The sequence below is a fragment of the Pteronotus mesoamericanus genome, unplaced genomic scaffold (genome assembly GCF_021234165.1).
Source record: "Pteronotus mesoamericanus isolate MK-2021 breed Mesoamerican mustached bat unplaced genomic scaffold, CSHL_Meso_final contig_101, whole genome shotgun sequence".
Classification (NCBI taxonomy): Eukaryota; Metazoa; Chordata; class Mammalia; order Chiroptera; family Mormoopidae; genus Pteronotus; species Pteronotus mesoamericanus.
In genome coordinates, this window is record NW_026555001.1 from 15,632,386 (window position 1) to 15,658,009 (window position 25,624).

Genomic DNA, 25,624 nt, shown 5'->3' on the forward strand with positions numbered 1-25,624 from the left:
CGGTGGAGCCAGCCAATGGACACTTGGAGAAGTGAAAGGAGGAGGGAATTTCTCCTGCTCTCTACTTATTGGTGGCGGCGCTGTGAGACTCGTGTCCTCGGGCGCCCTCTGGCGGAAAAAGGGAAGCTCAATTCTGGAGGTGCAGGTGTGACCGTAGAACGCGTTTAAACATTTTATGTTTTGCCCCATCAACCCAGTGATGGCATTTAAAGATGAGGAGACAGACCTACAGAGAATGAGACAACCTCTTGTCCTTCCCGTGACCCTCCCGGTAACACGCCGCGAATATGAATCAGAAACCAGTTTAACATCATATACGTTATCGATGATTAGGATCCTGGCTGCGCCAGGATTGGGGCTCTGTCGATGGGTTGAGGCCCGACAGACCTCATCACTATTATTGGGTCACACTCTCCAGCATTACAATAGAATTAACAGGATTGTCCCAGGGAAACGTCACCTTCTCTTCCTGTTGCAGATAATCCGTATTCAGGTCAAGTGTAGAACTGGGTAGTGAACATAAAGGAGATTTTACTTTCTAGGCTTTGCTTTCTTGCATCTTCTAAATGTTCTACAGTTAACATGTCCTCTAATCAGGAAAAATGCCGTTACAAAATTAGCAATTTCGCAGAACCCCTGTTCACTGCAAACACAGTGGAAGACAGTATCACAATTGGTCTAAAAATTAAACACAGAATTAGCAAATGACCCAGCAATTCCCCTTCTGGGTATATACTCGAAAGAATTAAAATCAGGGACTTGAACAGGTATCTGCACACTAATATTTATAGCAGTGTTATTCATAATAACCAAAAAAGTCCAAGTGGATGAATACATAAACAAATTGTGGTACATGCAATACAATGGACTGCTATTCAGCCTTAAAAACAGTAAATTCTGGCACATGTTACAACATGAACGAACACTGAAAGCATTATGTTAAGCAAAATAAACCAGATACAAAAGGACAAATATTGTATGACTCCACTTGTATGAGGTGCCTACAACAGTCAAGTTCATAGACAGAAAGTAGGATGGTCATTGCCAGGGAGGGGGCTATGAGGGTGGGGAAGAGGGAATGGAGAGTTAGCATTTAATAGAGAGTTTCAGTTTGGGAAGATGAACGCCTTTTGGAGATGGATGGTGCTAGTTGTGAACAATGTAAACATTATTTAATGCCACTGAATATACTTAATAGTCAAAATAGTAAGTTTTATGTTGAGTACATTTTACCACTAGAAAGAAAGAAAGAGAAGGGAAGAAAAGGAAGGAGTGTTTAATTGAACTTTTTGAGGTGCAATCAAATAACGGAAATATGATTGGTTTTCAGTGACCCAGGTCAACACAGAGGCAAGAAGTCCAGCTCCCCTAGTCCTCAACACCTATTAATCAAAGCATATCTTCACTCATTAATTCTGCTTTATAGACATATAGCTCCTACCTTGCTCTATTCAAGCAGGAAGAAAAGGCAGGACTTAAAAAAAAAAAATCCTCACCTGAGGATATGTTTATTGATTTTAGAGAGGAACAGAAAGAGAAACATCAATGTACGAGAGAAACATAGATCAGTTGCCTCCCATATGCACCTGTCTGGGGATTGAACCTTCAATCTAGGCATGTGCCCTGACTGGACATCAACCTGCAACCTTTTGGTATATGAGATGATATTCTAGCTGACTGAGCCACCCGGCCAGGGTGAGGTTTTTTTTTAGATTCTACATAGAAGAGATCATATTGTATTTGGTTTTCTCTGAATGAATGTATTTCACTCAGCATAATTAGCATAATGTCCTTACACCAGCAATTTTCAACCTCTTTCATTTCATGGCACATATAAACTAATTACTAACATTCTGTGGCACACCAATGCATATATTTTTTGCAGATCTGACCAAAAAGATATAATTTTTATTCATTCACACCAGACAGCTCTTATTGTATTGGCTGTTGTCATTTTTTTACTTGACAATCAAAGGGAAAAGAGATCAGTACCCCTGACTAGTCAGATATTGCACGTTTCAAAAATTCTTGCGGCACACCAGTTAAAAATCACTGCCTTACACAATAGAAGATCCTAAAACCAAGGCCCTAAAAGGGCAGTCTTCTTCTTGAATGGCTCTTCTGTTCATCCTCCCCACCATTTCCATAGTCCAGACCCTAATTAATCATCGGTGACTTTATTGGCCTTTAGTACTTCCTAACGCTAATCAAATCTGTTTCCATCTAACAACATGACCTTCCCAAAGAGGTAAGTTGGATCGTGTCTCTCCCTTACCTAAAACTCTCCTGGGCACCCTAAAGTCTGCAGAGTCCTAATGCCTCAGCAAAGCCTAAAGGGCACAGCACTACCTGGGCACCTGCCCCACTTGGGCCTTGTCTCTGGCCAGTTCCTCTGTGTGGCACACTTATTGCCAGGTGTGCCAGTCTACTTACCTGAAGTTCTTGAATACATCACCTTGTGGCAGTTTTTTCAGGAGGAAGCTGTTCCTTCCTCCTGAAATACTTCTTCATCTTTCCCTCCCCCCACATCACCAAGCCTAGAAGACTCCTGCCCCCCCTTCAACATGTAGCTCAAGTGGAGCTCTCTCTAAGTGCCACACGGAGCTCGCTGATGTCTCCAGTACCACCTCCAGGGTGCCCCACACAAAGGCCTCTTATTGCACTGCACGCTGGGCGAAATTCTTGCTTTACACATTCGTCTCTCCTGTTTTCTTTGATGGATCCACCTCAAAGTGCACATCAGTTCTCAAAAAAGTTTGTTGAGTTCTGGGACAGGAATTCCTCATTAAAATTTTTTTTGGACAAGAATTCTCAATAAAGAAAGCTGATTCACAAACTTTCATGGCTACAGAGGGAACTCCCCGCTGACTTTGGGTTTTGAAAGGCTGTCGTTGACAACAGGCCAGAGGGTCTCTAAGCCACAGGAAACACGAAAGGATGATGCTGATCTCCAAGCGTGGGTGGGAGATGAACACATTTAGGAGCACTGGGAACGTCGCCTTTTTATAGGTAGCCAAGATCTTGAGAGGTAACTGTGACTTGTCCAAGGGTCACCTGGTTGAGGCGGGGCTGAGGACACAGCTGACTCCAGATTCTGCTTCTTCCCCCTAAACCAGGTGACCCTTTGCTCCAATCCTCTTCTAAGGTCAGAGCTCTGAGCGCTAGGACTGTCGTTTGCTTAAACTACACAGAGACCTTTGGACAAAGTGAAGGCAACAGAACTCGGCAGGGTCCCAAGTTTCTGCCTTGCAGGCAGATTCCTGGTGAGAGGAGCCCGATGGCATCCGCGGACTTGCTGGGCAGTCCTGCAGGAAGCCCCGCCCCACTCCAAGGGCCAGGGCCTGATCAGTTCGCTACAATACAGAGGCTTTAAATTACATGGTGTTTGAACCAATGTTTACAGAAGTCTGTCAGGCAACTCTGATTCCGGGGATCAGGGCCTCCGTGCCACACTGCCGACATTCTGGCTCTCCTTCCTGTATTCAGGGCGGTAGGGCCGCAGTCACAGGCGGCCCCTACCACCCTCCAGACTCAGCAGGAGTGGGGGTCCTTACCCTCCTGCCCACGTGACCAGCAAGACACAGCAAAGCTTCTCAAACTCAACTCTCCAAAGCACCCCTGACAAAAGGTTGGCACCCCCAGGGGAGGGAAAAGTCCGTACTGTTAGCATAAACTGTCTTCTGTTTTATCCTATAATCTATGCATTTTGTATTCTACTCCACGATGGCGTGTATAATGAAACGTCTTCTCCTCTGAGCAAAGCTGATGCTCCCATGTGCTCAGTGGGGATATCAGTGCCCATGACAGACCCCCCGGTGGACAGTACAGGCTTACTCGACACTCCACTGTGCGTTGGCCTTTCCAGGCCCCTGCAATTTATTAATCTTATGTCATTTTCATGCTCGCCCTGCCAGATGGAGGCTGGCTTCTCCATTTCGGAGATGTGAAGACCTGAGGCTCCAGGGGGTAAAGTGATTTGCTTGAGCAGGTGGCAGGCCTGATGGGGTGCCCGACCGCCCCCTGTGCTCTGCCATGCAAGTCCCATTATAAATTACACCCCCCTCAACGTTAAAATCCACGGTCCCCCATGGCAGGGCTCAAATAAAGGCCAAGTGCTCCCCTAACACCCCCAAGTGGCGTGCACAGGTTCCGGGCTACATCCCTGGGGCAGAAAGGGGTGGGCAGAACCCGGCGTTGCGGTCTGGCCTGGCCACCTCTGGCTGTGACCTTGGGAAGTTCTCTACCCTCCCTGGGCGCTGGTTTCTTCATCCGAACAGTGTAGGATGAGCTGGGTGTTTTCTATGCTTTGGTACATTAGCACTTTTCCAGCAACATTCTAGACACGACGCCCAGGACTGTCCAACCCTGGTACTCCTTCCCTCATTAAAATAAAAAAAGTCCGCCCTGCCAATTAACTTAAAGCCTAAAAATAACACCTTACGGCAATTTTTTGGACGAGGCAGCTGTAGCCCCCACCACCCTCACTCCCTCCACTTCCTTCTTCCTGTGACACACCCCGTGGCCCAAGACGCTCAGGGGGCCCCTGGGACTCAGAGCTGGTGGGATGAAAAGACCCTCTTCTCCCAACACACCTTAATAACCTGCTGGATTCCCACACAGGCTGAGGGTTTTGCTTATCAAAGATCCCTTCCCCCAGAACCTATTTTAAGGAAGGCATTTGTTGTTTTATGATCAAGCTGCGCAAGAAAATGGCCCGAGGCCCCAGAAACGGCCACATCAGGAAGAACGCTGGAACGGAGGGCCTCGCAGCTCCCTGGAGTCCCTGATGCCAGGGCCCTCTCTTGCGGGGGGTTGGGGGGTGGCAGGGCGGGGAGGGGAGTTACTGGGAGGACACCAGCTCATGATGTTTCTTTCCCAGCCACAGGAAATCCCTCAAAGATCCAGAGTGAGACCAGTACAGTAAGGTGGGGCTACAGGCTGGGAATCAGGCAAACCCTTCTTGAACGCCTGCTCCACAAGGAAGTCACTTAACCTTCTCTGGGCCACAGATTCCTCATCTGTACCCACCTGTGCAGGTTGTTACAACAGAACGAAAGTTGAGCACTTCATATAATGCCCGGAATGGCAGAATTACTCTGAATGGTAGGATCCTGGCCAGTCCATCACCCTGGAGGGCGCTCTATAGGATCAGGTTGCTGGGGGTGGGGCTGAGAACCAGGTGTGCTCCAGATCCCAGCCTGCAACAGGGTCATGTGGCTACATGGCCAGAGCCCACGGCAGGACACCCTTCTTGCCAAACAACTTATAATTTTGGATTTCAGTTTCCTCACCTTGAAAATGGAAGGTGCAGATTTCATAAAAGCTGTTATCAAGGGCTGCGGGGATTCCCCTGGAATCTCCTCCAGGAAGGGAGGCCCTGCGGGTGCGTGAGCAAGGACACTGGACATCAGAACAAGCCTGGGGAGGTGGCACTGCCGGCACAGGCGAACCGCCAGTAAATAAGCTGTTACTTCCTTCCCGGGTTGGTCAGAATCCCAGGCCCACAGAATGGGCCCAGCTGGGGATGGAAGGTGCTAAAGCCACAGCGTTGACGCTATGCTTTTAGAGCAGGACACCAGGGCCCGGAGCGACGAGGTTATGGGCTGGGGAGCACACGCTGCGTGAGCAAAGCCTAGGGCTCCAGGCAGGGTTAGGGGATATCTTAGAGGTTTTTAAAAAAATACGGTACTTAGCTCTGCTTTGAATTTGCTCATTGACCTCTTTTTTTTTGGAGAATCAATTTTGGTTGATTTAGAAAATTCCAGGGCTATTAGTTCCTGCAACTCCACTTCATGATTTTGCTCTAGTGCCGCCACAGGGGTCTGGCGGGTTGTGGGGAGCTTGGCGTGGTCAGTCACTGCACTCAAGCCTGTGCAGCTGGGCAACACCTTTTTGCAGGAGGTGGTGACAGAGGAGGACCTGGGTGCCCCTCATCCTCTGTGGTAGCGGCTGTCCCGGGGGTGTGTGGGGAGGGGCAGGGCGAGGCCTTGGGGACAAGCAACTTGAGGCTCACCAGCCTGTGTGGCCTCAGCCTCAGGGCAAACAAGGTGCATCCAGGTGGCAGCGGGCCCGCAGGAGGCTCAGCTGGCATCGTTGATGGGAGTCCGAGAGGCGTCCAGCAGCCTCTCTCGCTCGCCCTCCCCGGCCGCGGGCTGGCCTCGGGACAGGCGGCTCAGCAGCGGGCGGTGCAGCCCGTTGTAGAGGGCAGTGCCCACCAGGAGGATGACGAAGCCGAGGATCTGCAGCAGGTGGAAGGCCTCCCAGCCCAGGGCCAGGCTTAGGGCCCAGATGACGACGGTCCGCAGGCTGTCCAGCACCATGCGTGTGGTGGCACTCAGCTCCTTGGTGACGCTGATGCCCGCAAAGTTGAAGAAAGCAATGCTGCTGATGTTGCCCAGCAGCGCCAGGGCGATGAGCGGCTGCCGGCCCACCTGGCAGAAGGCGTCCAGAGCATCCTCCAGGGTCCCACGAGGGTTTCCACTAAAGGAACCGGCAGGGATGTAGTACATGGGTACCAGCAGCAGGGACAGGATCACGAAGCCAAAGAGGCCTGCAGGAGAGAAGGACGCGTGTCACGCTCCTCGCGGGGCCGCAGGGCCTCCCCTGATCCCCTGCCCCTCCTTCCCAGTGGCCTCCCATTAGCACCGTCTTTTCAGGTCCTGGAGCCATCCCCTCTCATCAGGATTTCACAATGGCCTACTCGACAGCCTCTAGCTGCCCCTTCTCCATGTTAATCCACGTTTTCTGAGTGGACCAGAAGTGAGGAATATATTTACACTGTGACCAGCATTCACATGCACAGGCCCATGCACGCTTTCACAAAACGAGAGCTATCCCCAGTGTACAATGCTCTCTCATACTCTTAAATTCTAGTCTATTCATTTAAAAAAGAGTTGCTGGCTATAGCCACAACGGTGCTCACAAGTGTGGAAAACCAGCTCTCTCATTCACTGGTCTGTGATATGGAGCTGAACCAGAATGTAAATCAACGCATTGCTTCATTCAGAAAGTCATGCTAGAAAAAGAAATGAGCAGAAATGAACAGTATGATTGAAGGCGTCACGGAGTTAGTGGACTAACATCCGGCCACAGCCCTCAGCCTGCTGTGGACCAGGCACAAACAGCTCCTTGACCAGCCCGCAGGCCACACTTGGCAGCACTGCTCTAATCCTCCCTGCTAGTTTCTTATTTTTAAAGCATACAATTTTAATAGTTACTTCCCTGCCTGTCACTTAAAGTCTAAATCTACTTGCCTGATGTTCAAGGTTCTCCACGATATGATCCTGACTGATCCCTTCCCCGGCATCAAACCTGCATCTCACCCAAATAGTTCCTTGCTAGTTCCCAAACTCGAGTCCAGCTCCTCATGTCTCCACTCTGTTCAGAGCTCCCTCCTTCCCACTCTGCCTGTGGAAACTGCAGCTCAAATGCCACCTTCCCTGACCCAAGACACTCAGATATGCCTGGCAAGCGAAACATCACTTGCACACAAGTGGTCTGAGCTTGAACGCACTGCTTGGTCCTTTCTTGCTGGTCAGCTCTGGGGTGGGGCTTACAACTAATTCATCTTTGGCCTTGTCCTCTCTGAGCTCCTGGCCGCGTGCATGACAGGTGTCAGAGTATCTGTCAACACATACGTGGTGAAGGGAGGAACAAATGGGGCAGGACGCTCACACCTCCCAGCGGTCGCCGCACCTGGACCCGCGTTCTGTGTGTGCGTTCGCTCCACATGCTACCCTCCAGTGAGCTCCCCCCCCAGAGCCCTCCCCCCAGCCCCTGTGCTCACACACCCTCAGTGCCAACGGCCCGCAGAGGGTGCACGTTGTGCTTGTAGACGAACTTCTCCTCTAGCACCATCTGGATGGCGACGATGACCTGGGCCATGATGATCAACAGGTCCCCTGCGGGAAAGGATCAATAGGGCCCAGGGTGAGGGAGGCAGGGGCACAGCAAGGTCCCGAGGCTCTTGACAGGGTGGCGGGCCCCAAGCTGAGGGGAGACAGCTCCCATGGGGACATAACAACAGCCCCTGACTTTTGCAGCCACCACATAGTTCACGAGGTACCGTCAGGACGGCCCCCATGCCTGACCTCCTGGCCCGACGGGTGCGGCCGGCTGACAGGGGAGGCGGCGCGCTCTGGGCTGAGGCCCCAGAGGGTCCAGACGCCTGCGCAATGGGGTAGGCAGGTCTTGAGAAGCACCGGCTTGCACACAGACATTTCTGGTTTAATCTGTCTCTGAGTGACCAGGGAGGTCGCTTCATTATAAAATGGGCTGCTCTGCTTTCTGTCTGGGGTTGTGGGGATCACTGTGATGACAGACACAGTGCTTAGCACCAAGTGGGCCACTTAGTAACTGCCCCGTAAACGTTCACTTCTCTCTTCTCCCAAATCCAGTGCTTTGGTACGTCACTGCACGAGCCCTCCCGCCTCTGACCTCTGGCTCCTCATCTGGCCGTTTCTCCTGCTGCTTGGACCTCTGGCCTTCCCTACACTCTGTCCACTCGAGAGCAGGTGCATGCCCACAGCAGCCGGTTTCCCTATGCCCTTACCCAGGGCATGGCATACAGCAGAGCTTGTAGAAGTTTGTTGAATGACTCTGCGCTGGGCTCCTGGCGGGGAAAGGGCAGGACAGGAAGGGCAGCCCCGGGATCCCCGACCCCGGCCACACCTGTGATCACTTCGCTGAGCTTGTGCTGATCGTCATGCTTGCTCAGGAGGTCGGCCAGGCCCACTACCACCAGCCCCGCGATGGTCGTGAGGATGCCCAGCCACTGGCTCAGCACCAGCCTCCGCCCCAGGAAGGCCACCGAGAACAGGCCTGTGAATATGATCACGGCTCCACGCAGCATCTGGAAACTGGAGGCGCTGGTCATGTTCAGGGCTAGGAGAGGACAGACACCCGACATTAGCTCCTGAGGGCCAAGGCTGGCCATTCACTGAGGTGTCCTCAGGGCTGGAGACACGCCTCTCACAGAGTCTGCGCTCAGTAAATCTTGGGTGACCATGACCTGTGCACGTCTGTGGGAGACAGGCGAGGTGAAGATGAGCTGAGGGTGAGGGTGACTGTTTCGTCAATGGCCCCCTTGGGTCATGGGCTTCACTGAGCCCGGCTCCGCCTGGCCTGGCTACTCACCCACGTACATGATGCTGGTCCCGGTCATGTCGCAAAGGGCTGGGGGCAGGAAAAGTAAGGGGTTGAAGGGCTGCTGGAGATCCATGCTAGTATCTGGGTGCCTTGCAGCTCTGCACCGGAGGAGGTAGAAGGCAGCCAGGCAGGAGAACTCCCCCAGGAACATGCCCACGGCCTGCAGGGACAGAACCCAAATTCAGAGCTGAACGGAGGATCATCTTTAACAAAACATTTTTTTAAAAAGATTTATTTATTTTTAGAAAGGGGAAGGGAGGGAGAAAGAGAGGGAGAGAAACATCAATGTGTGGTTGCATCTCGTGCGCCCCCTACTGGGGACCTGGCCTGCAACCCAGGCAAGTGCCCTACACTGGGAATTGAACCAGCAACCCTTTGATTTGCAGGCTGGTGCTCAAGTGACTGAGCCACACCTGCCAGGGCTAACAAAGCATTTTTAACATAGTCTTTCTTCAAACAAGAGCTTACCTATAATCCTAACACATACAACAGAGGTGAAAGCAAAGTTGCCGTGTGCGGGAGGCCAGAGACTGCCTCCTGGGTCTACCCCAAAGTCCCTTAGATTCCTCGACACAAACCCTAAGGCTGTGTAGAGTCCTTTCTGAAAACCACCGATCTCAGCCAAGCCCAGGTCAAGTCCCAGATGGAGAAACTGAGGCCCAGAGCGGCCCAAGAACTTATTTAAGCTCACAGAGCAAGTTGCTGGCAGAGCTGGGCTGAAATTTGGGTCTCTCACTTCCAGGATGAGCAGTAAGGTACTTCCAGTTTATGGCGTCTCCCTGTTCCATTGGGGTTTGGGCTCCCGGTGGGTGGAGAGCAGGTTTGGCTACAACGGCTGACGTTTTCCGATTGTGTCCTGACTTACATGCGGTGAGGGCTGGCCTCACAGTGCCCAGGGCATGACTGCTCCTTCAGGCCTCTGTTCTGGGGGGAGGGGGGAGGAGAGAAGCAGGCAGCTCTTCTGGGAGCAGGGGAGGACACCAATAGCAGGTCAGGAAACAGCAGTCCCCTGGCCTGAGGCCTGAGAGACGGGAGGTAGGAGGGACGTGGCAGATACCTGGAGGAAGGGATGCTGGAAGCTGTGCGCCTTGCTTCTGCCGCAGCCCTCGGCCACAAAGTTGTCCGCCCACCTGCACCAGGGAGAGAGAAGGTCAAACACTGTGGTGTGGCAGGTGCCTGTGGACAAGCTCATTCCTCTCAAAGCCAAGAGGCCATGCTTAGGGCACTGGGCCCATGGGGGGAGGAGGGGCTCCCTCTCAAAGCGGCCAGTCTCCACGGCAAGCAGCCTTCATCTGGGATCGTGGGCAGAATGTGGGGAGGCCTGGGGACCTTTAGCTGAAATGTCATGAACCTCTAGCTGAAATTAAGCATTTCCTCAAATTCTGAATGTAGTATTGCAGACCTGTCACTTTGTTACATGGAAGTCACAGCTATTCTCATTATTACATTAGAGTTGTTGCAGATACTGTGAAGTATCACACTCATCATGGCTCCAAAACTCAGTAATTAGACTCACTGCTTATCATTTTATGTTACAAAGTGTATAAACACATATATTACTGTATCACAAATCTCCCTTTTTAATGTTTTGATTACTTTATTTCTGTAACTCGCAGTCTTTTATTTGCACACTTTAAAACACTACTTTAGGCTTCACCAGATTATGAAACGGACCACATGGCACAAAAATATCAAGAGCCGCTGGTCTACAAGGGCGCTTGGGCCCTGGGAAATGACCCTCTGACACAGACCACCTGGTCACCTTCATGTAACCTGAAGGGTTTGGAGGGTCTTTCCAGTGCAGACTCTGAAGCAGGTGGCAAGTATCCGGCATTAGCGCCGGCAGACGGCGTAACTGCTTATGGCGCGCTTCCCTGCTGGGCCCACACACAGGCCCAGAATCCCTCAGGCACTGCCGCCATCCACGTCTGTGTGCTAACATTCCCATCCCTGAATTTCATTTTTGCTGGGCTTACGTGTGTCCCTGTGGCCTAGTCTGATCTCTTTCATTTGAAAGCCCTTCAGATATTTGGAGACTTTCCGCCTTCTGAATCTTCTCATCTCCTGGCTAAACAGCCCCAGCCCTTCCTAACGTTTCACTTCCCTGGCTGCCGGCTTCTGGAAGCGCTCTGATGGGCCCAGGCCCAGGGCCAAGGGCATGTGATCTGGCCCCGACCGAGCCTGGCAGGACAGCGGCCCCTCCCTTGTGCTGGATGCCCTGGTTAGCTGACATGACTGACTGCATCTGCTGACTTGTTAGGTGACACAACTTCAGCTGTGTCACACTGCTGAGTCCCGTCAGTGCAGACCCCGGGCGGCTTCCTGTGGGCCACTGACCTGCTCTCTCTGCGGTGCCCCACAGAAGGCAGCGGCTGCCTCTAAACTGAAAGATTCAGGACTTCTTCCTCTTACGAATCTTTCCTTCAGTGTCTATCAAGGACAGTCACACCACAATGCCCAGCCCTACTCCGGTCATCTGCACAAGCCTGAGCTCCTACAGGGCAGGGGAGCCTTCTGCTTCCTGTGCCCCCACAGAGCCCCAAGCATGGGCCACTGGTTGTGTCCAGCAGTTAGGGTCTGCATTTGACAAACATCCTGTCCAGCCCTGGCTTCTCGGTGTCCTGAGTTTGGGAGGGAACAGGAAGCTCTTCCCCACAGCCCAGGGCAAGGGCACGATGCCCGGACGCCGGCAGTGGGAACGGCGGGCTGAGTGGTGGTGGAGCTCCTGGTCCCGCGTGAGGGTAGCATAGACCTGCGAGGGAGAGACTCCATCTGCTCCGAGGTCTGAACACCTCCCAGGGCGAGTGGACAAACAGGGCTAAGGCCGACTTATCTCACCGAGGGGGACCCCCACCCACTCCCTGAGATGCCAAGTGACAGGGGCAGTTAGGAGGGCTTGTGGTTCTCAGGAATGACAAGCTCTCAGGAGAGCAGCAGGGTGGGGAGAAGCTCCAGGGTGGTTGGGAAGGCAGAGAGAAACCTGGGTCAGGGGACCAGGTTATAACCACCTGCTCTCTGAGGTCTTGCCTGACCTGCTCCAGGCTCTGGCCCTTGGATCCCCAGGGAGGGCAGCACATGGGATGTGGGTGGGGGCCACAGACAAACTGTGGCTCAGGGCCGGCCTGCTTTCCAATCAGGCTCACTTTTGCAGAAAAAGCCCGCGGGACGGTCTGTGGGAGGCAACTGAGTGAAACAGAGGAGTGAATGGGTCAGACTTCAGCGAGGGCACAGAACCAACTTCCCGGGAGCAAGTGAGCAGGTCAGAGAGGTCGGATCTCCTGGGGCTGGAGCCAGGGCTCCTCCAGGAGGGGCGAGGGAGAGCCTGCCAAGTCCACAAGATCAACGGGTAGCTATGGAAGCTCCTTCCTCATCTGTTCATTCCAGAGCAGAGACTGGCAGGCTCAGGAAGACCCCAGACCCAGTGGTGAAGCCACCTGCCAGACCACGCCCCCCCGCCCAACTACTGCCTACACAGCTTACAGCAATGACAACTCACATCTGTATCACTTCCTGGCTCCACAGTCATCGTCACCTGAGAGTGTGAGTTGAGCACCCAGCAGCTCCTACATCTCTCAAGCCCCTGCATCTGGCACCTTCTATACAGAAGCTCAGTTTTTAGCTGAATGAATGAGACTTCCAGATCCCTCCAAGCAAACAGGCAGGTACTACATATGTTCCAGAGGCCATGACTCATGAGTCCTAATTTCCCACCTGGTCTGGGGCATCACCTGCTGGTGGGACAAGCTGGGCCTGTCTTTTCCTGGGGGGTGGGGGGCACTGTGGGGAGCTGGCTATAGGGTTGGCACTGAGCTCCCTTCCTCCCACCCCAAAGGGCCGTCTTTGCTTTCTTCAAGGGGTAGGTCTGCCTGAACAGGTTGGGGCTGGCAGCGTTCCCAGCTGGGGAAAAGGAGCCTTTTTGTATCTGAGGGCCGGGGATGGCGTATAGCCCGAGGGATTAGGTATCATCAGGAAAGGCTGCCCCGTACGGCCTCTCCTCGGGCCAGGGGGAAGGTCAGGCCAGGGAGGGGAGCAGGCCAGCAGGCACTTTGGGGAGAGTCAGGCTTCTCTTGGCGCTGGCCCTGAGACAGGCTTCAGTTCACTGTGCAGGCGCAGGACATCGGGCAGCACAGAACAAGAGCCAAAATCCAGTCCCAGTTCATCGGGGGTTGACGGCAATAACCCCTGAGGTGGGATAGCACTTGGCCATTTGCAAAACCGGTCACTAAAATGTTTCTATAAATAGAGGACTCACCAAGTACTGACTTTGCGCCAGGCCTGTGCCGAGCACTTCATGTGGGTTGTCTGGTTTAAGCTTCACATCAAGGATCCTCACCTTATGGATGGGGACTTCAAGGTGTTGGGGGCGGGGCAGGTGGAGAGAGGCGTGTTCGGGCTCATATAGGTAACAACAGGCAGATCTAGGCCCAAACCCATGTGCCTGAATTTACAAAAGGGCAGCAAGCTACATGGGAAGCTGATTTCGAGTCTCACAGGCTGGACAAGTTATAGTGCCCTTATCTATAAAATGGGGATAATACTGATGAATTGTCAAAAGTGATAAATAAAATGAGATATGGAAGACCTGACACATGGCAGGGGTTCAGTCGAAGTTCTTTTCTGCCCCTCGTCCTCTTCCCCTCTATTGAGCAGGAGCCATGGCCCCTTGGGTCACGTCAGGCTCCAGCCGGAAGCTTTTGGGAGAGCAGCCATTCTCTGGGACCTACCCCTCTGTCTGAGGCAGAGGGGCGAGCAGGCCTCAGGCGGCTGCCCCAGCAGGCCCATAGAGCCGCAAAGTGCTGCAGGGGAGGAGGAACTCAGCCCTGTCATGCCACGAAGCTCTTTATAACTCAGACAAGGGACCAGACAGGGCCGAGGAACGAGGCTCGTGAGGTGCCCAGGAGGGGCGGAACTAGGAGTCTCCGCCTCTATTTCCAAGCCCATTCCTCACACTTGAGGTTCTCTTACCACCTCCTCACTCCAGTTTCTTCCCACTCTCCTGGCTGAGGTGGGAGGGGTCAGCTCTGCGGGTGGCCCCACCCCCTTTCTCTGCAGATACTGTATCCAGGGGAAAGCCTTGGTCTCCAGGGCCGGCTCCCTTCGTTGTGGGGTGAGTCACTATACATGGCCTTGCCCAGTTAAACTCAAAGCTCAGCATTCTGGGAGGTGAGCGTATCTGCACGTGAGCTGGTGTGGCGGACTGAGGCGGAGGAAGTGGATGATGTGGCTGCCTCAGACCGACTGGCCGTGTGGCCGTGCGCCGCAGAATCTCTGCCATTTCCTCTCGAGTTCCCGGCTTGTTAGGCCCAGTGAGTCAGCTCCTTTCTCCCACAGCGGGACCAGCAGAAGGGCTGCTCCACTCCAGGGCAGCCCTGGCTTATGTGATCGTAAATGGGACAAGCCCTCTCATCTCTAAGTGCAATTAGAAAACCATGCTCAGTAGATCTTAACCTGTGTCTGGGGAAAAGGTGGGAAGTCGTGCGCATTTTAGAGATGAAACTGAGGCTTGGAGAGGCCCCTTGACTCATCTGACCCCACGGCTTCCAGCTCTCAGGCTCTCCCCACCCTCCTACACTGCCCTTCTGACGTCAGGCTCCCTCTAGCTGGCCCAGGAAGCAAGGATCCCATGCCACTCATGGAACCCAAGGGTGGGGGCAGCGGCCAAGGCAAAAGTTAGAGGTGGCACAGAAAGGACAATGAGAGTCCTTCCTCAGCAGAGGCCCAGCGGTCCCAGGCCTCCTGCCACTTTCCTGGCAGGGTCTCTGGGCCCAGCGGGCCTCATGGGTGGAGGGGAAGTCACCCCATGGCCCCTCCCTGGCTGGGTGCGCTTCACATCCTGCTTCACACCCTGCAGATGTTTAGGAGGGGATCTGAGCCTTACGTAGTGAGTGTCTACTTGATCTTGGCTCTTTACATGCAGAACATGCAGGATCCAGGAGAGCAGGGCCCAGAAGTGGCACAACTCCATGGATAGGCACTGGTTCAGGCAGGCAGACCAAAGCAGCGCAGAGGAAGGAGAAACGTTTGGTCTCCAGGAGATGCATCAGCAGAATTTCCTGGGGTGAAAGCAGCCACAGAAAGGAGAAGGAGCCACTTCACAGGAAGAGGCCCTCTGCTGAGACCCAGGGACAAGGCTAAAGGGACAGCCTGCTGGACAGGATTCCCTCCTGTAGGTCTGTGAGGGTATGTGACGCCCACCCCCAGCCCAGCCAGAGCAGGCCCCTCCGCCTGCTGCACAGCCTAACCTGCTGAGTGGGCAGCATGGCCTCTCCGGTGCAGGGCTGACCTGGGCCACGGCAGGCAGCACGTGCTCCTGCTCCCTTCCTGCTCGGCTGTCTGTAGTCCTCCCAAGGACCGGGGAGGGGAACACGCCCACCTCCCAGGCCAAGGAACTGCAAGAGGCTCCTAGAGACTCTAAACCTGAATCTTGCATGGCCTCTGGCTTAGAGGCGGAGACCAAGCAGGGTGACAGCAGGATCTCCTGGGCTGGGTCAGAGGCTTGCCGCCCAGCCCCAGAGGGAGGGTGCTCTGAGAGACAGGTGGGGAGATGTCGCTTACAGGATCACCCCTTCCGTGGGTACATGTCTGTCCGTTCTTACCTGGGGGGATGTGAGAGAAAGTCCCAACGAAGAGGGACTTTGGGTACCGCAGTTGTAAAGTAATGGGATTGGACTACAATTCTGAGGCCTAGGTTCTGGTCTCTGCTCTGACACCAGTCAGCTGAGTCACAGACAGGAACCTCTCCTGGGACCTCGACGGTAAATTGTGGGCCTTAGAATGGATGATTTCTCGGTTTCTAACAACTCCAAATGCCTGGAAAAATGACTTAGACAAGTCCCCAGCTTCATTCCATACTGAGGAGTAAGAGCATGGATCATAGAGCTGACTCCATAGGCTCAAATATAAACTCCATAAAGATGGTTAAACTTGGGCAAGCAAGTCCATCTTTCCATTCCGGTTTCCTAATCCAGGGACAATGAGTTTATCTACCTCCCAGGGTGGATATTAGAATTCATTAAGTTAACACATGAAAGGCGGCCAGAGAGGGGCCTGGCGTGCAGTCCTTTCTGGGTGTTAGCTGATTAGCACTTGCTATGATCACATTCTTGTCTGTCTGTCCCCGCCAAACACTGCGGGTCAGATTGTGATTTCAAACTGATAATTAATTCCCATCAGGATGCACACGGCTCCTTTCCCAGGTTCTTTCTCTCTGAGAGCATCCTTTCACAGTCTGGCCTTACAACACTATTTAGAGTCCAATTCTGGGGCCCATCTCAGGTAGGACAGGGCCTCAGGCTATAGGGCAGGGGACAGATCAAGGGTTGGGTCCCCCCTTGGGAGCCTCTTTCCTGCCTCTCAGGGCAAGGCCCCCTGAGGATGAGGATCCTCTGGCTTCCTACCTGACCAGTTTGGAGCTTCTTAGGGAAGGAGCTGAGCCAGCACAGTTTACACCAGTAGTAACTAGCAATCTCACCCCTCCTTGGGGACAGTGGCCCTGGCATCCACTCTCTAAGCACTTGACTGAGATCTTGGCTGATGCTATAGATGGATGGACTGCGACCTGTTCTGCTGTGTTCAAATCCTAACTTGATATGGGGCCCTCAGAGTGAGTCTCCTTTACAGCTAAGGGCTCACAGAAGGAGTGACCTCCAGGAGGCCCCTGGGCGCAGACCAGCGCAAGACAGACACAGACACAGCTGACACAGAGAAGGGGCCCCCTCCCAGAGCCCCGCTTCCTTTGGAGAAGGGATGACATTGTGTGGCTGAGTGTGTACACATCTGTCTCCTCCACCTCAGGTTCTAGGCATCTCAAAGGCAAGGACCTTTTTTTAGTCACTTCAGTCTATTTCCCTGAGTCCAGACAGGGCCTCAGACACTGTAGGTATCTTATACGTGTCTGACGAATTGAATAGGATGCATCTCTCCCAGAAATGCTTTCTTCTGGGGCATTTCTCACATCACTAATAGAGTGTGCTAGGAACAAAAGACTCAAAAGTGAATAAGATAGGACCAGCCCAGGAAGCACAGGCCAGAAGGTGACTACGGTGACCCCCTTTAGCTCTGGAGCCTGGCAGGGCCCAGGTGGAGGTGAGGTCTGACTGGGAGACCCCTCTCCACTGTTCTCCATGCGTGCGTCAGAATCGGGCTCTGGGTCCTGGGGCTCTTTGATGGCGAACAGAGGGATGGATGGCCCTGCTCTGAGGTAGGGGCTGAGAAAGAGGCAAAGAGCTGCCAGGAGAAGGGGTTGCCTCCTGGGCCCTGGTCCTCCTCGTGTATTACAGAGAAGAGGCTGTGTTTGGTCCCTCAGCCTCATGACAGCCCTGGGTCCTCAATCGCCAGCATCCTAAACTGTTCCACCAGCACCGCACTCTCATACATGGTGGCTGAACCGCCTGCCCACCTGCCCTCCCTGTCGGGGTTAACGGCACTTCGGTTCTCTCAGACAAATCCTGGAGTGACCATTGTCTCTCAAGCCTGTGGGTCAGGCCTTGTGGCTTCATTCTGCACCTTGTCTCTCCCACCTGCCTCTTCCTCTCCCACCTCCTAGTGCCCCCATCTACTGTGCAGCAGCCTTGGGATGGTTTTCACTGCGCAAAACTACTCTTCGCCTTGACCACCAGGTTCATCGTATCAACTTTTACCATGTCGCTCCTCTGCTCAAAAGCCTCTCTCTCTCTTTTGATTCAGTCTGTATTGTATTTTTCCCATTACCATTTAGTGCCCTTATACCCCTCTCTCTAAAGCCTCTCTTTGATTATGGGATAAAATGCAGCTTGGACATTTGGTGCTAGTCACAACCTTCTTGCATCTGGCCTGGCTGTTCCCTGCCTCAATGTCCTGGCACATGTAAAACTCCCGCTGTAACCCTTCTTCCATGAGCGTCTGACAGAGCAGCCCCCCCTCTGCCGCCGCAGCCCTCTACGCTCACTGATCGATCACTCGGCTTCCAGGGCCTCTAGTGCAGCACGCGTGCACACGTCTGGGAGCCTCCTCCCGTCCCCTCCCGCCACCCCCACAGCTCCTGGAGGGTGGGGCCTCCTACGCCACCATTGGAAGGGGTCCTGGAGAGGAACTGGTCCAAGCCTCCCGTTTAAAGATGAGGAAACTGAAGCGCGGAGGCGTAACGTGACTCGCAAGGATCAGGCACACAGCGAGTCAAAGCCGGGGTTCGGACCCTCCGGCCGAGGGCACGAACCCGCCCCGCAGTTCCCCAGGCCTGGCACCCCTTGGGTGGTACATAAACCAAGCGAACCGACCGGAGAAACTGGACGAGCGGGTGAAGCCGAGAGGGGAGAGCTGAGAAGGGCAGGGCGGGGAAGGTGCGCGGGGGTCGCCAGCGCCCGCGCGGGCTGCGGCAGGCCCGACAGAGCCCCTTCCCCTCCCCGCCGGCCATGAACTCACTTTGCTGAGAGTGTGTTGATGGAGCCGGTGATGAGCATGAGCCCGGCCAGGAACAGCTGGTACTTGGTCCAGGCCATGGCGGCGGAGGAGGGGAGCGCGCCGTTGCAGGGACCCCCGCGACCTCCACGATCACTGGAAACTACAGCCCACGACTCGGTCACCTGGGGGTCGCTTGGCTAGCGCTTCCGGTCCGGGAGTCACGTGACCCGCGCGGATCCCGCCCCCTGTCGGTTTGCTCCGCCCCCCGGGAGCGCGCCGGGTTGGGCAGCTGCGCTTGCCCAGCCCAGGTGCCCACGCTCTGCAGGGCTGGACCCTGGCGCTCGGTTTCCCACGGGACCAGGTCTCCTCCTTTATAAAAGGAAATGATGGGACGATGCAATGAGGATGGATCTTGGATGCTAGAGCGTTTTGTAAACCATTTAGAGAGGCTGAGCTGAATCATGTCAGAGGCAAACTATGAAGCGTTCATGTCCAGCGTGGGAATCTCTTCTCCGCATAGAACCTAGGGAGCTTCCAGGAAGCCGGGGAATTGTCCTAGGAATCCCAGCCCGCGGTGTTGCTCACATCTTCCAGAAAAGCCGAGTAGGAAGCTAGTCCCTGTTCTTTGGGAGACCATATTATAGCTAAGGGAACTAAATTTAGAGCAGCCAAGTGATTTGCTGATGATCATGGTAGTGAAGGGTGGTAGATTCTTTAGTCTACGGCTTTGTCGTGGATTCCTGATGCTGCTCGGAGACAATCACAAAACGACTTAGGTTTGTTTGCAGAAACTCTCCTGCTTTTACAACCCTGCTCTTGGTTTTCGGCCCCCGACTGCACTCTGTCCTCGTCACAGATTTCTTGTCTGTGCCCCATGGCTGTCACACGGCAGGTTGGAGCCCAGGGCCTTCAGGAACTGCCTCTGACCCAGTAGGCACATTTTCCCTGTCACTTCAGATTTTGTTACTGAAGTTGCAGAGATAGGGCCAGCCAACTCTTCTTGCTTACCCCAAGATTGACCTTGTGAAAATGACCAATATTGAATCAGAAAAACTCTCAGGGGACTGCACCAGAACCTTTTACTGCAGGAAGACCTGACTAGAAGATCTCCTGACAGGGGAAGGGGCTTCCCAGGAGAGGGAATGGCACAGAGGTGTGGGTGGGCATGGAGTGCGTCTGACCCACAGACCCTCTGGAAACTTTTTTTCTCTGGAGCCTGTTCTCATAAGACAGCGGGGGAGATGGAAGACTCAGAAGGAGGTTTCTTCTGAGTGTCTTGTCCTCAACAAAATTGTGAGTTTCATGCGATTTAAAAGGAATTAATCCTGTTATCCCAAAATAATTACTGAGATTCTGGGGCTTGGAGAGATCAGTGAAGCAGAGCGTCTGCCCCAAGGGGCAGGCTGGTGCAGTGTGTACCGGCTAGACAGCCCCGTCGCCATCGGAGCAGTTCCCACAGGTCACAGTGACACACTCAGTGGGACTCTGGACCACTTCCCGCCCCCCGCACCATGTCCAAGCCAAGGGCACCGCCTTGAAGTAAACATTACTAATGATCAATGGTGTCACCAGCCGGACATGATGTCACTAGTAACACAGTCTTTGTCTGTCTCTATAGCCACATCATAAAATGAGTTTTAATTTATTACCATGTTTTGAACATTCATCAAACTGCTGTCCCTGGAGCCTACGACAGGAGAGTTTGTTTGGAGATATACATGTAGCCCACTACGTGCCAGGCCCAGAGCCAGATGTGAGACCCCAAAGACAACTCTGAAAGTGTCTGGGATTTTATAGAGGAGAGGAGTGACCACGGTTAACATGGCTACACAGGTAACCACACAGTAACATGTAAGAGGCAGAGGGAGCTGGGATAAGCATGGGATTCCTCAAGAGGCAGGAGTGAGGGCATGGCAGCGACAACCGGCTACGCTGGAACAGGCGCCCCCCCGTGTCCACTTGTGCTGGGAGCTTGACCATGGTGGCCTCAGTTCTCACAGCCGCCTGTGTGCTGGAATCCAGGGGAGATTCGAGCAGGGCTTGATGGAGGAGCAGAATTGCTCCAGGTGGAGAAGGGTCATGTGGGGCAAATACCACCATTGGACACCATGGGGAATGACCTGCAGCGAGGCTCCAGGTCTCTGCCAGCCTGAATAGACTGGGCTTTACAGGTGAAAACCATGGTTGACATTAGTGTCCTCAGGTAGCAGCGAGTCTGGGATTAAGGCACCGCAGCCTCCGGATACAGGAATTCTGAGAAAAGTAGAGAAGGATCAGTAGAGAATGTGTATTCATACACAGGCTTTGCAAGATTCTTTGGATTGTTATTTAATGAAATTCAGAGACAGAGCTTAATGTATATGTTGGATACAAATTTGCCTTGTAATTTTAGAAGCTGTGACTTGTGAGTTAAATAACATGCCCACAACTCAAACCTAATTCCTTCCTGAGCCTTTTTAGAAGGTCAGCGGTGGGCCAGCCCCTTTGTGTGGTGTTTCCTAACTGCTCAGATGTGATCGTCCTGACTAAAGACCACAGCTTGCCTGAAGATCATGAAGACTGGAGTTACGTGAAAGGGAGTAAATTTTCAGCAAAGGGAGGAAATTTACTGAGTACAAGGGGTGGGTGTGGACAGAGATGGAAATTTCTCCACGTGTCCCTAAGAGTACAGAATCTTCATGAGTAGATATGACATCTGAGCAAGTTGTCCAGACTAGGGAAGAGAGAGAGGGCCGCTCCAGGCTGGAAGCGGTGTGTTACTTCGAGCAAAATGACCATGGTTCGCACACTCAGGGCTCTACTTTCCCATCTGGAAAATGGGAAGGATCATATTCACAGCTTGTTGTGAAGGGAAGGGGCACAGAAGTGGAGGCGCTGTGGGGGCCCCTGGGAGGACTGGCTCACTTGCTGCGAGGCCAGGGCCGGCCTCGCGGACAGGTTCGGAAAGGACCCCAGGCCAGGCCTCATAGGGCACGTCTCATAGTTTGCATAAGTGCCTTCTCTCCCAAAGGCAGGGACATTTTGAAGAAATTTGTATGCTCCCCTCCGAAGAGCCACTAATGTCCAGAATCAAATAAAACCCATCCGTGCAAACCCCTGCATTTGTATTCAAAGCTCACTGCCAGCCTGTGGCTAGTCTGAAAGACTGAACATTTTCCCAATCAATTTAATCACATTCTGGATTAAGGGAGAGTTATTTTGTCCTGGGAAGGACGGAGACAGTCCAGTCAGACCTGTTTTGTTTAGAACAGGTATTCGCTTTATGTCCTTGGGCTATTTCCCTCATGTATGGCCTATTCCTCTCCTAGGATATGACCATGTGATGGGCAGGTGACAGATCCTTTGATTGATGGAACTGTCGTCAAGCTCATGAACCTTCTCCCAGGTCCATCTGTGTGCTTATAAAACCCAGTTTTAGCAAGAACCTTGCAAAGTCGACTTTAACTACAACAGCTCACTCTCCATATGTGATCATCTGCCTCTCTCATCCGCCACCGTCCCCCGCCAGGGGGTGTCTGAGGGCCCAGCCTGAATCCTGCTGGGTCGGTTTAGCCATGTTTATCTGAGGTTTCCTCTTAGTAATTGTCCTCCATTGACCCCACCCTGCCCTTTGGCTATAAATGATCACTTGCCCAGGCTGTATTTGGAATTGAGCTCTGCATAGCTCTGCATAGACTGAGGTCTCTTTTCTCCCGACTGCCATATTGTTTTTATCATTTAAGTACTGTCTGGTTCTGGGTTGTTTTTTTTTTAATTGTTGTTGTTGTTGGGTTTTTGTTTGTTTTTTTTTTGACACAGGACTGGGTATCCAGTTGCCTGTCTCTCCCAACACGGTGGGCAGTGCAGGGAGCCATCTAAGGCTGTGGCTGGGAAGGGGAGCCGGGGCCTTGGGAAGAGGAAGGCAGGGAAGGTCCTGGCTGTCTCCTGGGGGAGACATTGGGACAATGAAACCAGGCCTGACAGGACCTAATCAGGGAAGGGAATGTGGATGGTCAGTATTGATGGTGAGGAGATAGATATTGTTTACCAGGTCTTTCTGGTGGATTTCATGGCTTGTTTCTATGGTGACTAAAGACGATTAGATCAGGAGCCACCTGCTCCTTCTAGCTTCAGGCCCTCATAGGTCATTCTCAAAACTTCCCTCTTTGCCTTTCTTTCTTAATATGTATTAGCCTTGGGGTGGGTCACTGGGTCCTAGAAGCCGGTGTTTGGCTTGGTTGTATGGCAGCAGGACCAAGTCAGATCCAGACAAAGCGGGGACCCCTGCTTTGATTTCAGATAAGAAGGGAACAATTGTTTTAGTATAAGTGTATTCTCCCTATCATTTGGGAATACACTTAGACTAACGAATGATTTATCATTCATCTGAAACTCAAATGTAATCGAGCGTCCTGCATGTCACTTGCTCAGGCTGACAGCGCCGCCGGCCTGGCACGCAGCGCGGTGCCCTGGCTTAGAGAACGTGAGCCACGGCACCGCTGCATTGGATCGGTGCGTCTCAGGCAAACAGCTTCCTCTGAGTATGCTGTCGAGTAAGCTCATGGTATTTTCTTCCTCTGACTCTGTGAAGTGTCTAAATGGACACCAGTCCCCTTGGAGATGAGCCTCACACTGGGGAGCTCTCAGGCTCCTGCATGTAAGACTCTTCTGATTAGAGATGAGGGGCAGGGGCATCTATAGGAGATTCTGAGGCAGACAGGGGTGAGGACCCTCCCATTCTGCAGTTTCAGGGTCTTCTCAGCTCCCACACAACCCAGATGTGGGTCCCCTGGAGGAAACATGATCCAATCCACATATGCTTCCAAATACAGGTAGGAATTTGGTAAATAAAAGCATGGCAGTTCAAATAGAGTGGGGATTATTGAAACAGTATTGGGACAATAGGGTAGCTATCTGAAGAAAATAAATTTGTATTCTTACCTCTTATTTTACACCAAAATCATTTAGTTTGAGAAAAGATATGACTGGAAAATAATTAAACTGTAAATTTGCTAGAAGAAAATATGTAAAGCCACTTAAAAAACAGTAATAGTTCTGCAGTGGGCAAGGTCTTCCTGAGTACGATACCAAACCCTGCAAAGAGGGAAAAGACATAAAATCAGAGAGATATGGCAGTCTGTGAAAAGTGCTTGCAACTCATGTTATAGTCACAGGGCTAATTTCCTTGACATATAAAGAGGGCTTAAAAGTCAATATGATAGATAGACGTTTCTCCAAAGAGGGTATACAAATGGCACATGAAGAGATGCTCAACCACACTAAGCCATTAGGGAAGTGCAAATCAAATCACAACTACCACTTGGCTATAATGAAAAAAATGAAAAATAACAAGTGTTAAAGAGGATGTGGAGAAATTGGAACCCTCCTCCACTGCTGGTGAGAATGTAAAATGGGGTAGCTGCTTTGGAAAACAGTTTGGCAGTTCCTCAAAAGGTTAAATGTAGACTTACCATATGACCCAGCAATTCCACTCTGAGTTGGTACCAAAGAGAAATGAAAACACAGGTCCACCTAAAACCTTGTGCCTGAGTATCTATGGCAGCATTATTCATAATAGTTAAAAAGCAGAAACAACCGAAACGTCCATCAACTGTTGAATGGCTAAACAAGATGAAGTATATCCATACAATGGAATGTTAATCAACAACAAAAAGGAATGAAGTACTGATACATGCTGCAAAATGGGTGAAACATGAAAACATTATGCTAGATGAAAGAAGCCACTCACAAAGGGCCACATTGCATATGATTACATTTATATGATCCATCCAGAATATGCTAAACTATGGAGAAAGAAGATTAGTGGTTGCTTAATTATGGTGGAGTGGCTAAAAGTGAGCACTGTGTTCCTTTTTTGGGGGGGAGACAAAATGTTCTAAGATTAAATTGTGATGGCTGTACAACCCTGTGAATATACAAAACCCACTGAACTGTGCACTTTATGTGGGTAAATTTTATCATATGTAAATTCTATCTTAACACAAGTATTAAAAAAATTCAATACAAACAAGACCAGAAACACAAAAGGAAAATGGACAACGACTATAACCAGACAATCCATGGAAAAGAAAACATTCAACTTTACTCATAAGAAAAATAAAAGTTAAAAGTACAACGAATACCATTTTCACCTACATAGTTGTTAAATTTTAGACAAAATATGATGTGATGTTGGTCAGGCTGGAGGGAAACACTTCGTACCCCAGCGGTGGGAATCAAGACAGGGCAGCTTCTGAGGCGGGCAGTCCAGCAATGTGGAGGCGCACCGTTTGCCCCCACGTGGAGCTGTCATGTGCTCGGGACCGTTTGCCTCTAGACTTGTTTCACATGAGATAATGAGGCCTCAAGTATTTACACTCTGACTTTGCTGGGTTGTTGGGTATTGAGGCCACAACGAATCGCAACTGATAATGTCAGCTGTTCCACTTGCTAGTCTAGAGGTTTCCCCGCCAGTGTTTGTTACAGCATCATTCTGTTTAGCAAGAGGAAAGGAGTTAAATAAGTCATGGGGCCTCCATATAACCCATACAGGGAATATCGTGTGACCTTACAAAGGATGCTCTTTTTTAAAAAATGTATTAATTTATTTACTTTTAGAGAGGGGAAGGGAGGGAGAAAGAGAGGAAGAGAAACATCAATCTGTGAAAGATACATCGATTGGTTGCCTCTTGAACACCCCCAGCTGGGAACCTTGTCCGAATCTCAGACGGAATTGCACTGGTGACCCTTCACAGGCGGGCACTCAATCCACTGAGCCACACCCGCCAGGGCTAAGAAAACAGCTTAAAACATACAGTCTCTGGACAGACATGTAGAAACTGATAACCCTGGTTGCATCTGGGTGGTGGAGGTGGGGTGAGAGCCTTACTTTCCACCGCAAACCCTTTTTGTACCTTTTGGACTTTGTACCATATGTACCTTTGCCTATTCAAAAACGGTAAACAGAATAAAGGGTGAAGTGCCAGGGAGATGGTGTACCTTGCAAATGAGACCCTTCCTTTGCTCTCACAACTACTGGAATTGAGAGCTGCTTCCGAAGCGCAGCTTCCCCAGAACACCAGGGAAGTTTGGGAAGCATGGTTTTGCTGCTCAAGCTGAG

The 25,624-nt window shown here is 52.0% G+C and overlaps 1 protein-coding gene across 1 annotated transcript; it reads right to left on the minus strand.

The window, feature by feature from the left end:
* Nucleotides 1–759: 759 nt before the first annotated feature.
* Nucleotides 760–18,739, minus strand: SLC35F6 (solute carrier family 35 member F6). The gene is made up of 6 exons (XM_054568841.1): nt 18,547–18,739; nt 10,205–10,277; nt 9,136–9,307; nt 8,671–8,883; nt 7,791–7,901; nt 760–6,550 (listed from the first exon to the last, which is right to left on the minus strand). Exons 1-6 carry the CDS (start codon nt 18,621–18,623, stop codon nt 6,081–6,083), a joined length of 1,116 nt encoding a protein of 371 aa, XP_054424816.1. The 5' UTR covers nt 18,624–18,739; the 3' UTR covers nt 760–6,080.
* Between the last annotated feature and the right edge of the window lie 6,885 nt (nt 18,740–25,624).

Bases quoted from the DNA above. Each gene is read 5' to 3' on its own strand.
- SLC35F6 (XM_054568841.1), bottom strand. From the start codon at position 18,623: ATGGCCTGGACCAAGTACCAGCTGTTCCTGGCCGGGCTCATGCTCATC. The intron at 8,884-9,135 runs GTGAGTAGCCAG...GTCCTCTCCTAG, and splicing joins GACCAGCATCATGTACGTGG to CCCTGAACATGACCAGCGCC. The intron at 7,902-8,670 runs GTGTGGCCGGGG...CCTTTCCCGCAG, and splicing joins GCTCAGCGAAGTGATCACAG to GGGACCTGTTGATCATCATG.